The following is a 14,571-nucleotide window of genomic DNA, read 5'->3' as shown; positions in this document are numbered from 1 at the left end:
ACCCATATATAAAAAGGGAAATAAAATGGAATGTGAGAATTACAGAGGTATTTCTCTACTGAGTGTTCCTGGTAAGATATATGCAAGTATACTTGAGAAACAGTTGAGAAGGATTGTGGAAGAAAAACTTGGTGAAGAACAAGCTGGATTCAGGCCAAATAGAGGCTGTCAGGATCAGATCTTCACTTTACGACAAATAGTCGAGAAAGCATGGGAATATAACAAAGATCTGTATTTAATTTTTGTAGATTTGGAAAAGCATATGACAAGGTGCCAAGAGAGAAGCTATTCAATACGCTACAGTTATATGGTGTCAATGGGGCATTGTATCAAGCAATACTTAGTCTTTATTTGAGTTGTAAGTCAGCAGTTAGAATTAAAGGAAGTACAGGAAGATGATTTAATGTTAAATCTGGTCTGAGACAAGGTCCCCTCTGTCATTATATGGATCACATTATAAAGGAAAGTGGTATTAAATCTGGTATCAAAATTGGAGATGTTAATCTCAGCTCTTTGCTTTATGCGGATGATGTTATACTTCTATATAAATCTGCTACAAGTCTGCAAGATTCCAGAATCAAGAGAGAAATTACTCAAAACACTAAATTAGCTGTATACATACAATAAGTGTTCAAATACTTTTTAACATATGGACTGAGAGCTGGGTCAGAAGTAAGACACTTGACCAAAGACTAGAGACAGCAGATATGAGAGTCCTGAGAAAGATTAGGGGGGCATGAGCAGATGGCATCAATGGCAATATCATATTAAAAATGAGGATATTAGGACAGAACTTGACAATGTCAGCTTCCAGGAATGCGTTAGCAAAGCTAATTTTAGGTGGTATGGTCGCTTAAACAGAATGTGAGAGGAAAGATTAGCAAAACCAGTGTTCTCTGCCAGGTTGGTAGGAAAAAGACCCAGAGGAAGATCAAGATATAGGTGGATTGATACAGTAAAAAGTGTCTTAGAAGACAGAAATATAAGACCTGATAATTTTGGAGTCTTGACATTTAACAGACTGATTTGCAGGAAAATTGTAGATATGAAGTTAGTAATGATGTAAACTTTTCATGTAGTGTTATCATATCCTGTATATCCCTTGAGAATATATGTCAGAAATTTGATGATGATGCTATGTGGTGTTGATTTGTATTTAGAGGAGTTCAATAAAAAAAAAATTCAGAAATATAGTTTTGGAATAATCTTTTTATCTGGAGAGAGCAACCTTTTTTTCTAAGACAATCTGCTTTTTGGAAACATCATTTAATCAGACTAAGCATTCATTTGAGATATTTTTATAAAACACCAGCATAGAAAGAAAACAAACATGTGACACAGTTTGGGATCTGCCATATTGAAAGACCTTCACATGTTGGTCATAAAAGGAACCTTCCTCTCTTCCAGGTCCAACCAGGATCAGCATTCTCTCAACCCTTTCTCTAATGTAAAAATTAATAACTTCCACTAACTGTAAATAATGCCTAGAATCATCCCGTCCGTGACTTTACTATCTTTTGTTACTCTTCCAATGTCTGACCATTTTTCAAACTGGATGCTTTCAAATAAGCTTAGATTTTAAAAGGAAGATTTCAGTATTGTGACCATGTGTTTATTAAGATAAATAAAGATAAACAAACCCAACAAGTTTCATATGTCGTTTGACTTACATCTTCAGGGATTACACGTAACTAACTAAAAGTTTAAACACAAGAAATGAGAAATTACTCATCCATTAGATGTTGTTATGGCAGGTCTAACTGTTCATCAAATTAAAAAAAATTCGAATGCAGTATCTATACATATGTTAATGCATGCTATGTTTGAACAATGCAGGTTGTTGTCATGTTCTGTTGTTCACGTTCACTCTGTCCGACGTCTGAATTAGGTGCTGACCAAACTTGGTGTAGAATTAGGCCTTGGTTTTTGTTGCATTGCGTTGGGATTCTAAGCATGTTTGCAGCTTCCTTGAATTTTCTTGTGAAGCAGTTTTTTTTCAATATAAGACATGTTCGTTTTATGCCAAAGTACATTATGGCAGGTGGAAGTTGTGTGGGGATGCTAGGTCTGATTTGTATTCGCTTTTTTTTTTTTTTGTACATCTTTTTGATGTTTGTTCATACGAATTTCCCCTGATCTTTCTGTCTGGCCTACGTAACAGATTCCACAGGAACAATAAATTTTATAGACACCTGTTTTTTTTTTTTAAAACACCTCACCAACATGATTTTACCACACATAGGAAAAACAACATCATTCATTAAGAACAGTGTACATTTCATTGAGAAGGTAAAGGATATATACATAAAACTTTCAGACATCTTGGCAAGTTTGGATGTAGTCAGCCTTTTTACAAATGTTCCCAGAAATGAAAGTGAATCTCCTTGAAGATCTTTTTCCATCGGACATTGTAGAACTATATAAATATTGCATAAAAAATACGTTTTTCATGTATCAAGACAAATTTTGGGAACAAAAAGAAGGACTGGAAATGGGCTTCCCACTCTCCCTGACTTTAGCAAATCTATATATGGAAAATTTTGAAAATAATGCATTTAAACAATTATCACAAAAAACAGAAAATTTAGCTTCATTATGTAGACGATATTTTCATCATATGGCCAGGAACAACAGAGGAACTCATTGCTTTTAAAGATTATCTTAATAATCAGCACAACAACATAAAATTCACTTTAGAACAGGAAGAACATAAAAAAACTATCTTTCCTTGATATCCTAATAGAAATCAATGAAAAAGAAAACAGATTATCCTTCTCCATTTATAGAAAACCCACCAACAGAGGAAGATTTCTTATGCTGCTTCACACCACCACCCCATGCAAAAAATAGGTTTAATAAAAACCTTGAGGGATAGTGCTTACAATATTTTCAGCACAGAAGAAAAGTGGAATGAAGAATTACATTATTTAACACAGATCCTCAAGAAAAAAAATGGTTTTGAACCTAAGATAATCAAGAAAATCCTCAACACACTTCCTACAAGTATCTCACAAAAGCAAGATTTCAAGAACCCAATTACACTTCCATACATCAAGAATGTTACAGACAAATTGGCCAAATTACTATACAAGCATAACATTAAAGTAGCTTTTTTACCACTAGAAAAAATATTAAGATTTCTACATCCCCCAAAACCTCCACATCACCCTTTAAAAAAACCAGGTGTCTATAAAATTTATTGTTCCTATGGCATCTATTATGTAGGCCAGACAGAAGATCAGGGGAAATTTGTATGAATGAAAATCAAAAAGACATACAAAAAAGGAGAGAACGCAAATCAGGCCTTGCATCCCACACAACTTCACATAAAATGAATGTGTCTTATATTGAAAAAAACTGCTTCACAAGAAAATTCAAGGAAGCTGCAAACATGCTTAGAATCCCAACACAATGCAACAAAAACCAGGGCCTAATTCTACATCAAGTTTGGTCAGCATTCATAAAAAATATACCTAAGTCAGACCTCGGACAGAGTGAATGTGAATAACATCCAGCATTGTTCAGACATAGCATGCATTAACGTATGTAGAGATACCGCATTAGGATTTTTTAATTTGATGAACAGTTAGAATTCCATAACCTCATCTAATGGACTATTTAGAGTAATTTCTCATTTCTCGTGTTTAAACTTTTAGTTACCTGTAATCCCTGAAGATGTAAGTCAAACGACATACGAAACTTGTTGGGTTTGTTTATCTTTATCTTAATAAACATGTGGTCACAATACCGAAATCTTTCTTTTGAACTGCTAAACCACAGAAACCTATGCCTACAAACTTAGATTTTATCCACAGAAAACTTTTTGTACAATTTTACTGGAAGCAAAACAGTCAGAAAAACTAAGACTAGATAAAGAGTAATCCAGTTGCAACAGAAGCAAAGCTCTTGGGACTCATGTGATTCACACATGAGACCCAAGAGCTTTATGTCAGTTTATTTATTTATTCGTATGGAGTTTCTTCCCTATTGGGGCGAGTTGAGTCCCTCATGGGGGGGGGGGTAGGTATTTATGGCTGTAGATCGGTGTGTTCACGGGTTTATGTCAGTTGTGAGATAAGCACTGGAGAACGATGAACATTCTTTGCACCCTAGCTCCCCATCTCTTGGAGTGCAGACAGATCACTGCTTGGCTTATATTGAGCATTTATCAGATAAGACTTGGTTATGGATCATTATGGAAGTCTTGATTATGAAATTTATATGTCTACAAGAGATAGTACACTTCTGATGGTTAGATCCAAAGTCAATCAGAGCTGCAAATAGAGCATTTTGAATATCAATTATTCCTAGTCTTTACAATATGCAACCAATATAAAATCCCTACCAGATCATTCCACATGGTCAATTATTTTTTTGCCTATGGGAAAATTTGTACAATACCTATTATACAGCCATATATCCTTTTAGTTTGTGAATAAAAACAGTACTACAATCTCTAGAAAAAATTCCTTAGCTTACTCACAGTATGAATACTTGTTATAGGTTTATAAAACTTTTTGCGAGTGGGAACTACATTAAAATATAGATTAATGAGATATTAAAAGAATGGAAGTGTGCAAATAACAAAGGAATACAATTAAAACCAAATTATCTACTAAATACTTTATATGTGAATGATCACATCTTTAATTTCTAACACAGAAAATAACTAACATTTAGCTACCCTTGAGAAGATTGTTACCAAATATGGAATGAGAATATCTTCTGATAAAAACAAAAGTTATGGCTTCTTAAAATGGTTTTGAATAACAGACCAATTGAACAAGTTAATAATTTTAATTATCTTGGCTGTAATATAAGCTATATAGCAGAAATTCACCAAAATATAGACATAATTAATATCTTTACAATTTAGTACAGAAATACAAGATTAAGAATATTAGTGTTTTGGCACAAACCCATTACATGGAAATGAAACATGGATAATGGGGAGGGGAGAAATAGAATGACAGATAAAAACACACAAATTTTTATAAGAACAAACTTTACAAACAAAGCTTACACATGAACAGATTATCAAAAAGAACACTAAAATATAAACAAAAGGAAACAGAGGAAGAGATGGTGTGAGGCCAGAACAGACCAATAGGCCTAATACCGTGAAAGGAAGATCATAACTTATAACCTTGCCTAACTTGTATCACCAGCAAACAATTCAATCTCCCCCCCGCCATACGATTAGAATCTATTTTTTGATATATGTCAAGTAGCCACCCTCTTATTCATGCTAGTGGAGAAGAATTGGTTGAATTATAGGCATCTTCAAAATGTTCCAGAACATTAACTGTTCATGCAGTATTTTATCAAATATAAGTCCAGTAATAGCACAATGTATTTATTTCCCTTATCCCAGTTTGTAACCTCTGTCATAACATGAGAGCAAATCACCCAGGATTTTATTCTTGAACAAAGTCATGCTGTTCTCTGCAGATTATATACTATCTGGTTACCCATTCCCAGATTAAAATCATTACCAACTTGTCTATAGTTTTGCTGATGTAAAACTATTCTTGTGCAATGGTTTCACTTAATCATGAATCATAGTTGCTTTTATTTACTGAAGTTTGAAAAAGTGTTTGTATGTGAGAAACAGAGTGTAAGTTATGCATAATCATCCAGTTTGTTTATTAATTTCATATAACAATTAAACAGATAACTTTTTATTTTGTTATATTAAAGGGAGGACTGAAGTAAGAGTCGAGACTAGATAACTGGGAAGAGAACTCCACATAGCCTATGAGGAATGTGACCCCCCTTTCTCGTGGTGCTGCTCCCTAAATTAAGCGTTTGTTTGAATACTGAACATTCAAATAAATTCAAATATAATTTGAATTTATTTGAAAATTCAAATTCAAATATAATTTAATAAAAATTAAATTAATTTTTATTAAATTATTAAATTAATAAAAATAGAAAAAACCCTAAGGGATATACAAGATGACTGTGACTCATGCAGAGCCTAGCAAGAACAACTTCTCTTCTGTTTCTATGTTGAGTAATCTGCCAGTGCTTAATTTCAGGCATAATATCATTTAATTTGTTTGTTAGTGCTTCCTGCCTTGATGCCTGCTACTGGGCAATAATTATCTTTGATCTTATAAACTGTCTGTAGTCTGTATATGGTACTGTTAAACAGTACATGGAAAAAAGTACAAGCTGATCTAGCAACTGCAGTTTCATTTCCCTTTATTCCAATGTGGCTGGGAATCCATCACAACCAAACATCAAAATTAAGGGTGTTCATTTTGTACAACTGGTGTAACTTGCACATCAATTACACATTTTTGGTGACAGCTTTCTTTTATATGCACAAGTGCAAGCTGAATGGCATGCACCTCTGCTGTATAATTACTGCAATCAGGTGGGATCTGGTTGGGGATAGTAAACATGTGTCAAGAAACAGCAGCACAGCCAACAGAGGTGTCGGTTCTTGAACCATCAGTATAGATAGGCAAGAAATCAGAGTAGGCATTAAGCAATTGTCATTGTTTACATCCGTCTACCTGCATTAAACAGTTGCAGGTAGACAGATCAAGTGAGGTTTCTGTAGTTGACAAAGTGATAGGTTGCAGAATGAAGTACAAACCTTCCATGGACGAATGCTGCTATGTTTGGTGCAGGCAATGTTAACATTCATGCCAACAGCTTGCATAGTCACTTTAATATACATACTAAAAGGACATATGGCAGTCTAGTGTGTGTGTGTGTGTGCGTGCATTATTGAGCTTCCCAATGCATAGAAAAGAGATAGAAACTCAGTGTACTGGTACACTGAGTTTCCAGATAATCATACAATCATAGCATATTATCACAGACCGATAAATATGGAAGAAAATTGTTGAAGTTAGTTAGTTATGAAATTAACTATGCTGCAATCTCCTTTCCATAAAAAAAAAGATGGTGGTAACTTAACTATATTTCGGTGTAAATATCACTTCTCTCACAGCTTATTGAAATAAAAGAAACTGTAAATTTGAATTCTGCTGGAAAGGAGTTAGCATATGAAGCATATTTCATAAATTAATGAGTTAATGTTATTCCAATCACTTTTATGTTTCTTTTATTTATTTACTTATTTATTCAAATTTGAAGAAATTATACTCACGGTATCGATGAAACCACCACGTGCCAAAATTCTGAACCTGTAAGAGCTTCTCAAATATAATCCAATTGGTAGTCTCCAACTTGGATTCATTTCCTAAAAGCAATTCAATATTAATTCTCCTTTTATTTCTTTTATCTATATACATATCAATATTTCCTTGATAAGGAAATATTGATAATAGTAATGTTAATAGTTTGCAGAAGTAAAAAGGAAGTACTATTACAGCCAAATGATTGAGCAGGTAATGTAAGTTAATTCAGCAACAAATTGTGTATGTATTACAATTAAAATAGTTGTGATTTGTCTGTTATTTTAGTTACATATGGTATATAACTATACAGTTAGTGGATTGAGATAGAGAGTTGTAGAGTAGGTGCCCTCCCTCCCTTGATGAGTCTTTGGACTCCTTAGAGGTGTCACATAATAATAATAATATACAAATAATGGACAGGGATATTATAACACAGGTCTATATGTGGCAATAGGAAGAAAAGCCATGATGACGATGACAGACAATGATAATTTAGATGAACATTGGATAAGATTATCAGTGTTCCATGATATTAAACATTAGTAATGTGCACATCAATGCATAATAGAAAGTTTGAGATTAATATATCACTTTTTTAATGTCTGAATGTGATACCACAATCTTTTTTTTTTTTGAGGCCTGAGATAGCATGAAAAACCATTTGGCTCAGATTGGTTTAGTACCTTATTCAGTACTAATGTGTAAAGTTCCAAATTTTTGCAGGCCAACTGCATAAAAAAAGAAGAAAAAGTGATGAGGAAAGAGAGAGAGAGAGAGAGAAGGCCATCCTTTCCTGAGTTCTCCCTTGGATGAGAGGATGGCCATCAAAAATCAAAATATTAAGTTGACTAGAAGCATAATTTGGAAGTGTAAGACCCATCTCCTGGGGTCTTACACTTTACTGAAGGTCTGAAGCAGCTTGAAAAAGCACTTTTGGCCTTTATTCTTTGTTTAATTGTTATTATTATTATTACTATTTTGGGAGAAGAGGATCAAGGATAGGGCTCCCAGTTTATCTAACTCCTTAATCCACTCATGGTACTAAATATGCTATAAGTATGCAACTTGAATTGGTGGCTTGCGATTAATATGTCATTAATATAAAAACATGGCTCCATTTCTCTCCTACTTATATTTTCTCAAAGGTTGTCAATAATTTTCTGTATACTAAAAAGCCAACACACACACACATATGGGGGGAGGGGTGCTGAAAAGTTCTGAAAACACCTAGAACAAAAATTATATTAAAGCAACTGATATGACTACAAGAAAGAACATATCTTAAAACTCTTTAACCCTATGTTTCATCAAATTTAACAATTCAGGATACATAAGAAGACATGTCAGAGGTTATGATGAAGAAATTCAGAAATTCAAAGACACAGAAGTGCGGGCTGTCATCAAGTTTTTTGTGCTGCAAGAAAAGTCTGCAACTGAGATTCACCAGAGACTTTAGGAGTCTGTGTCCCAGCATATCCAAAAGTTGCCAGGTGGCAACTGTTGGATATGCTGGATATGGCTAAGTTTAAAACTGGTCATCCTGAGAAAACAGATGCTCCCCCCCCCCAGGTCAGGAAGAACTTGCACAGCGATCATCTGAAAGCATCATTGCATGCTATGACCCTTGACGATAGATGGATACTAGCCAAAAAAACATTGCAAAGATTCTGGAGATATCCAGGGAATGAGTTGGGGTCATTATCCACTAATCTGGACATACAGAAGCTTCCTTCACAGTGATTATCACAACTTTGAGCACACCTTGTAGCACATATTAATAATTATTAATTCAAACAGTATCCAACCCAAAAATCATATATTATTAGTATCCGAAGAGGAGAAAAAACACCATTAAAAATAATTCTGGCTACAAGATGGCAATAGTAATACTATATACTAAAGGTGATCTTTAAGAACAGAGGCAGGAAACTACGAAAACTTAATATTATAACCACTGATAAACCAGCCACACAACTAAGGAATGTATTTATCGATTCTAAGAACTCTTCCTCATTACCTAGCCAAATCAATTGTATATTTCTCTAACGAGCAGTTAACTCCATTGCAATGTTATGAGCATCCAAAGAGTAAAAAAACATCATTAAAAGTAACTTTGACTACAAGATGGCAACAGTAATATTATATGCTAAAAGTCTCCAATAATCTATGTTAAGGCTTCAGTGCTGGAAAAAACTCATCTTAGAAGCTTAATGAGGTGAACAGCACTGAGAAACAGTTACTTTCTCAGTGCTGTTTCACTCCATTCAGCTTGGGGGGGGGGGGGAGAGGTATCTCCCCTCTGAGTCTTCACAATTCGAGTCATCAGAATTCAAGGAGCACTGACCTACCAGTCCACAACTCGAGGGGGTTGGGCGATGCAGGCACCTGGGGGAGGGGGCAGATCCCCCTTTCGAGTCTTCAAAATTCGAGTCATCGCATCCAACCCCCCCAAGGAGAACTTGGGTGGTTGGGCGCTGTAGGTGCCATGGGGAGGCAGACCCCCTTTCAAGTCATCAGAATTCAAGGAGAACCGGCCTACTAGTCCGGAACTCGGGGGGAAGTGGAGCCACCCTAGTATATATATATATATAGTTATAACAATGGAAGCTGCAAGTCCTTTGTTTGAATTTGATGTGAAAGCAAATAATTTTTGCAAAAAAGAACACAATGACAAAAATATGTGAGAAGTGTACGTTGGTCAGGCAGATTGAGAACAAGTTATTGAATGAGGAACAAATGAAATGCATGGCAAGCAGTGCTATGTGCTAGAAGGAATGGTAGTATTAATAGAGGTGCTGGTGCGTACGATGGTGAATAGCAGTGTGAAAGAAACATGTGAAAGGTGACATAAAAGCCAGCCACAAAAAAAAGATCAGAAATGCACTTGATAAATAGCAGGAGAGAAGAAAGGAAATGAAACTTGTGAAGAAGTAAAGGTACGAGAAAGCATCAATTGGTGAAAACAGTTATTCCATAATTAGGGACATGTTGGATGAAAGAGCAACAAAAGAGTGATTTGAGAAGGAAAGATGCATGTCATTTTAAGCAAGTAGAATGAATGGATGATATGACTGTCTTGGTTGGAAAGAATGACTTAAAAGGTTGGCTAGTTTATTGATACAAGTACAACAAAGATTATACTGCATCATAGCAAAGGTTACAGCAATACATAAATAGTCAAAGATAAAATTAGTAAACAATATGCATCACAAAAATTAAGTTTAGCAATGCAGTATCTATATATAAAAAAATTTACAGTCAAATATGTACAAATAAATTATTTGTAAAAGATTAAAAACATCATGCAATCTGTGTGAGTGTATGACTTGGCTAGATAAGTAAAAATTTCATTCCATTCCATTCTTGTGAATAAGTGCTGAAATTCCATCAGGACATGACAAATTTTAAGATGCTATTGCATTTTTCTCACACGCACACACACACACAGGTGGGGTATTAGCCTTCAGTAAATAAGAATATGCAAGATGACTGTGACCTGTGTGGAGCCTAGCAAGAACAACTTCCAGTTGTTCTACATTGACTACACTGCCAGTGCTTAATTTCAGTCAATACTTCTTGCCATGATAACTGCCATTGAGCAATTAGCTTTAATCTTATAAACTGTCTATAGGTATATGGTTCTGTCAAACAGTACATGGAGAAAGTATGAGCTAGCTTTAATCTTATAAACTGTCTATAGGTATATGGTTCTGTCAAACAGTACATGGAGAAAGTATGAGCTGACCTAGCAGCTGCAGTCTCATTTCTCTTAATTCCAAAGTGGCCTGGAATCCAGCACAATTGAACATCAAAATTAAGGGTTTCATCTTGTACAACAAGTGTAACACTTCACACAGTGCCGGATGTGGATTCTACACAGGAGAGTAGATAGCCTGTAAAGAGTTCAAAGAGTATAAATTATACACTTTTGGTAGCAGTTTTCTTTTATATGCACAAGTGCAAAATGAATGGCATGCTATATAATTACTGCAATCAGGTGGGATCTGGTTGGAGATAGTAATGTCAGGAAGAACAGCCAACAGAGATCTCTGATCTTAAATCATCAAGTATAGATGGGCAAGAGATCAGAGTGGGCTGCTCTGTGTGCATTAAACAATTGCAGGTAGACAGATGATGGAGTATGAGACTTCTGTAGTTGACAAAGTGAGAGGTTGCAGGATGGAATGTAAACCTGCCACGAAGAGATGCTGCTATGTTTGGAGTGGCCAATGTTGTCAACATTCATGCCAACAGTTTGCATAGTCTCTTTAACAAGAATACCAAAAGTATTGGATGTATATTGGCTTCCCAACACAGAGAAGAGAGACTAGTCCATTGTTTCCATCTAAGTGACAGAGCCAGTTCATTTGCTTCAACATAAAGAATTTGAATGGATGATGTGCGAAAGGCACCAGTAGCTATCCACATAACCTGTGATGGTTAGATCATCAGGGTATGATGCCTTGCAGAATCATAGACTTGAGGCCCATAATCAAGCTTTGAATGTATTAGCTCACAATAAAGACAAAGCAATGAAGATCAATCAACACCCCATTTAGTAGAGGACAGAGTGCAAAGGAGATTCAATGCTCTCTTGCACTCTTCTCTTAGTTGACAAATGTGTGAAAGGAATGTAAGTTTTCTGTCAAAGATAACTCCCAAGAATTTGGCTTCTGTTGATACTGAATTGACAGTTCATCCCATTCTTAATTTAAGATCTGGGTGAAGAGTGCATTTTCGACAGAGGTGTACGCAGACACTTTTTTCCTGTTGAAAACTTGAACCCATTACTAAGAGCCCAAAGAGAAACAAGATCGACAGCTTGCTGAAGTTGTCTTTCAGTCACCCTCATGTTACAAGAGTGATGACAGTAAATTGTGAAATCATCAACATATAGAGCATTATCTACAATGGGAAAAGCTGTTCGGTGATTGAGTTAACTTTGATAGCAAAAAGTGTCACACTTAAGACAGAGCCTTCAGTAACACCGTGTTCTTGATGATATGACCAAGATAGCACGCTTCCCACTCTGACTTGGAAAGTTCAACCGTACAGAAAGTTTTTCAAAATTGAAACCAGATGTTCTTGCTTCAAGAATGCATCTCTTATTCGAGTTTCTAAACAGATCAAATGGTCTAAAGTTGAACAAAAGCTAAAGCTACATTGTGTATTGGAGAGAAGATTGTTGCTTTCTAAATACCAGAGATATCTAGCATTAACCATTCTCTCTAATATCTTATTAAAGAGATCAGAGCAATAGGTCAATAATTATTTGTTTGTGTTGGATCCTTTCCTGGCTTTGGGAGAGCAATGACAACTGACTTATGCCAAGAATTCAGAAATTTTTCCTCTGCAAGTATTCTGTTGTATATTAAGAGAAGGAGAGCCATAGAAGATGATGTTAGATGTTTTATTAATTCATAATGAATGTCATCAGACCTTACTGCACTACTAGGGTGAGACAGCAAAAGAGCTCTTTTAAGTTCCTCCTTAAAAAATGGCTGATTTTATCATCCAAAACCATTGAAAGAAAAATTTAGCCTTCGTTTCTCTTGCTGCTCTTTCAATATTAAAAATTCAAGAGGATGTGAAGCTGTTGCTGAGATTAGGGCAAAATTTTCACCCAAAGTGTCTGAAATAGCTTTGGGAACAGCAATACACTTCCATTATGGTCTAAGGTAAACAGTGTGATCTATATCTACCTTTCATTTTCTGGATTTTAATCCCATACAATGCTTGCGCTGGTCATTTGATTAATTGATGAGGTAAATTGGATCCAAGATGTGTTTTTGATTCTGACATCTCCATAACATGCTTTGGTCAGAGCACACTTAAAAGCTATTAAGTTTCATGTGGTGGGATATCTATGAAATAGATATACTCTGTATTGATGTTTTTTGGCTGTCTGGCATTCTTGGGTTCCACCAAGGCTTTGGATAGAGTGGAAATTGATACTGTTCTTGGAATGGAAGCTGTTATTGCCTGGATAATGCAGTCTGTTACATACTTTACTGTATCATTGATAGGTGTTTAATTGACTGTATCAGCCTCCGTAGCTCAGTCGGTATAGACAAAGCCCTTTGGTCGGAAAGACATGGGTTCGATTTCCGTCCAAAGACATGAGGAACCTTTATCTGGTCTCTTTCAACTAAAGGTGAGTTAGCTGGTATCACACGGAGGAAGGGGATTTTTTTCCGCCCAGAAACTAGGGTTTTTTGTCCCCCAGAACAGGCAAACCAGCCCTGTGAATACACATGGATCTGCAGTCATAAAATACACATTAATCCTTCATTAGGAGGGCTCAACCCATCTTAAGGAACAGGGGAGAAAGGGGAAACCCCATATGAAATAAAGCATTAAATTTTACAAGATGGGAAAAAGTCTTCCAGTCATCCAGATCCATGTAGGGGAACATGGTTAGTGGGAAGACATTGTGCAAAGAACAAGAAAGCGATCGCTTCTATATATGTTCTCTTCAACATCCCATGTGAGCAATGGAAGGGGAGCAGATTGTAAGATCAATTGCAGAATATGAATGGTGGAATAGATAGACATGTTTGAGATGCTGTTGATATTTTCTTATTTGCCACCTTCTCAGCATAAGAGGATATCCAAACAGGTATAGCAATGGTTAACTTTCTTTTTGCATCACGATAGGATATATTTTGTTCTGTTTTAATTTTTTGTATTTCTTTTTCATCCTTCCACTTCTGGCATGCATAAGAGTAAGCTGATTATCTCCCTAACAAATGACACAATTAGCTTTTTTTGCAGAGCAAGATTTGTTATGCTCTTTACTGCCACATTGGACACAGGTGTAGAGCCATGGCAGGCATTTGGGCATGCCCATAATTCTGACTTTTAAAGCATTTTAGTGGATTAGGGATGTATGCTCTAACAGGACAATTGAGATGCCCTGCTTTTACAGATGTTGGAGGCTTAGGTGAATCAAAAGTAAGGATGTTTCTGGTTGGAACCAGGTGACTATCCTAATGTATCAGGATGCATCTCACTCCAGTCACTCCCTGATCTTTAAGCTTTGAATATTTCTCCTCATCAGAAACATCAAGGAAATCCCATTCCGATATCACTCCTCCATGAGAGTTAAGTGTTTTAGGTGCTACTGTGATTGTATTCCACCCATTGATGTTGCTGCCAGTAGTTTCTCTGAATGTTGCTGAAATTATGTTTCCACAAGAATATCACCAGAACATAATTTCTTAACAGTCTTGGGAGATCCTGCCAGTCCTTCTAAACCTTTTTGAATAAAGAAGAGTAATAAGAAAAGAAAAAAGAAGAGCATTTTCTCTATTGGCTTTTCCTGTTGTGTGGATGATCAAAAATACTGATCAAATATTGGGACATAAATTGGAAGGAGGAAAGAGGTGTGGCAAGACAGAAGTCAAATTTGTAC

At 35.7% G+C, this 14,571-nt stretch overlaps 1 protein-coding gene across 4 annotated transcripts in view; it reads right to left on the bottom strand.

Moving 5' to 3' along the window:
* Positions 1-14,571, bottom strand: part of LOC150092685 (uncharacterized) — a 491,968-nt gene that overhangs the window by 7,804 nt on the left and 469,593 nt on the right. For all 4 annotated transcript variants that reach the window (XM_090414354.1, XM_090414355.1, XM_090414357.1 and 1 more), the window contains exon 23: positions 7,127-7,219. In XM_090414354.1, coding sequence (XP_090270480.1) covers positions 7,127-7,219 — 93 coding nt within the window. The remainder of the gene's footprint in view (positions 1-7,126; positions 7,220-14,571) is intronic.

The sequence above is a fragment of the Typopeltis vanoorti genome, chromosome 25 (assembly GCF_054136105.1).
Source record: "Typopeltis vanoorti isolate ZY-2024b chromosome 25, IOZ_Tvanoo_1.0, whole genome shotgun sequence".
NCBI lineage: Eukaryota > Metazoa > Arthropoda > Arachnida > Uropygi > Thelyphonidae > Typopeltis > Typopeltis vanoorti.
Note: the sequence above shows the minus strand (reverse complement) of the source record. Positions and strands in the feature narration are given on the sequence as shown.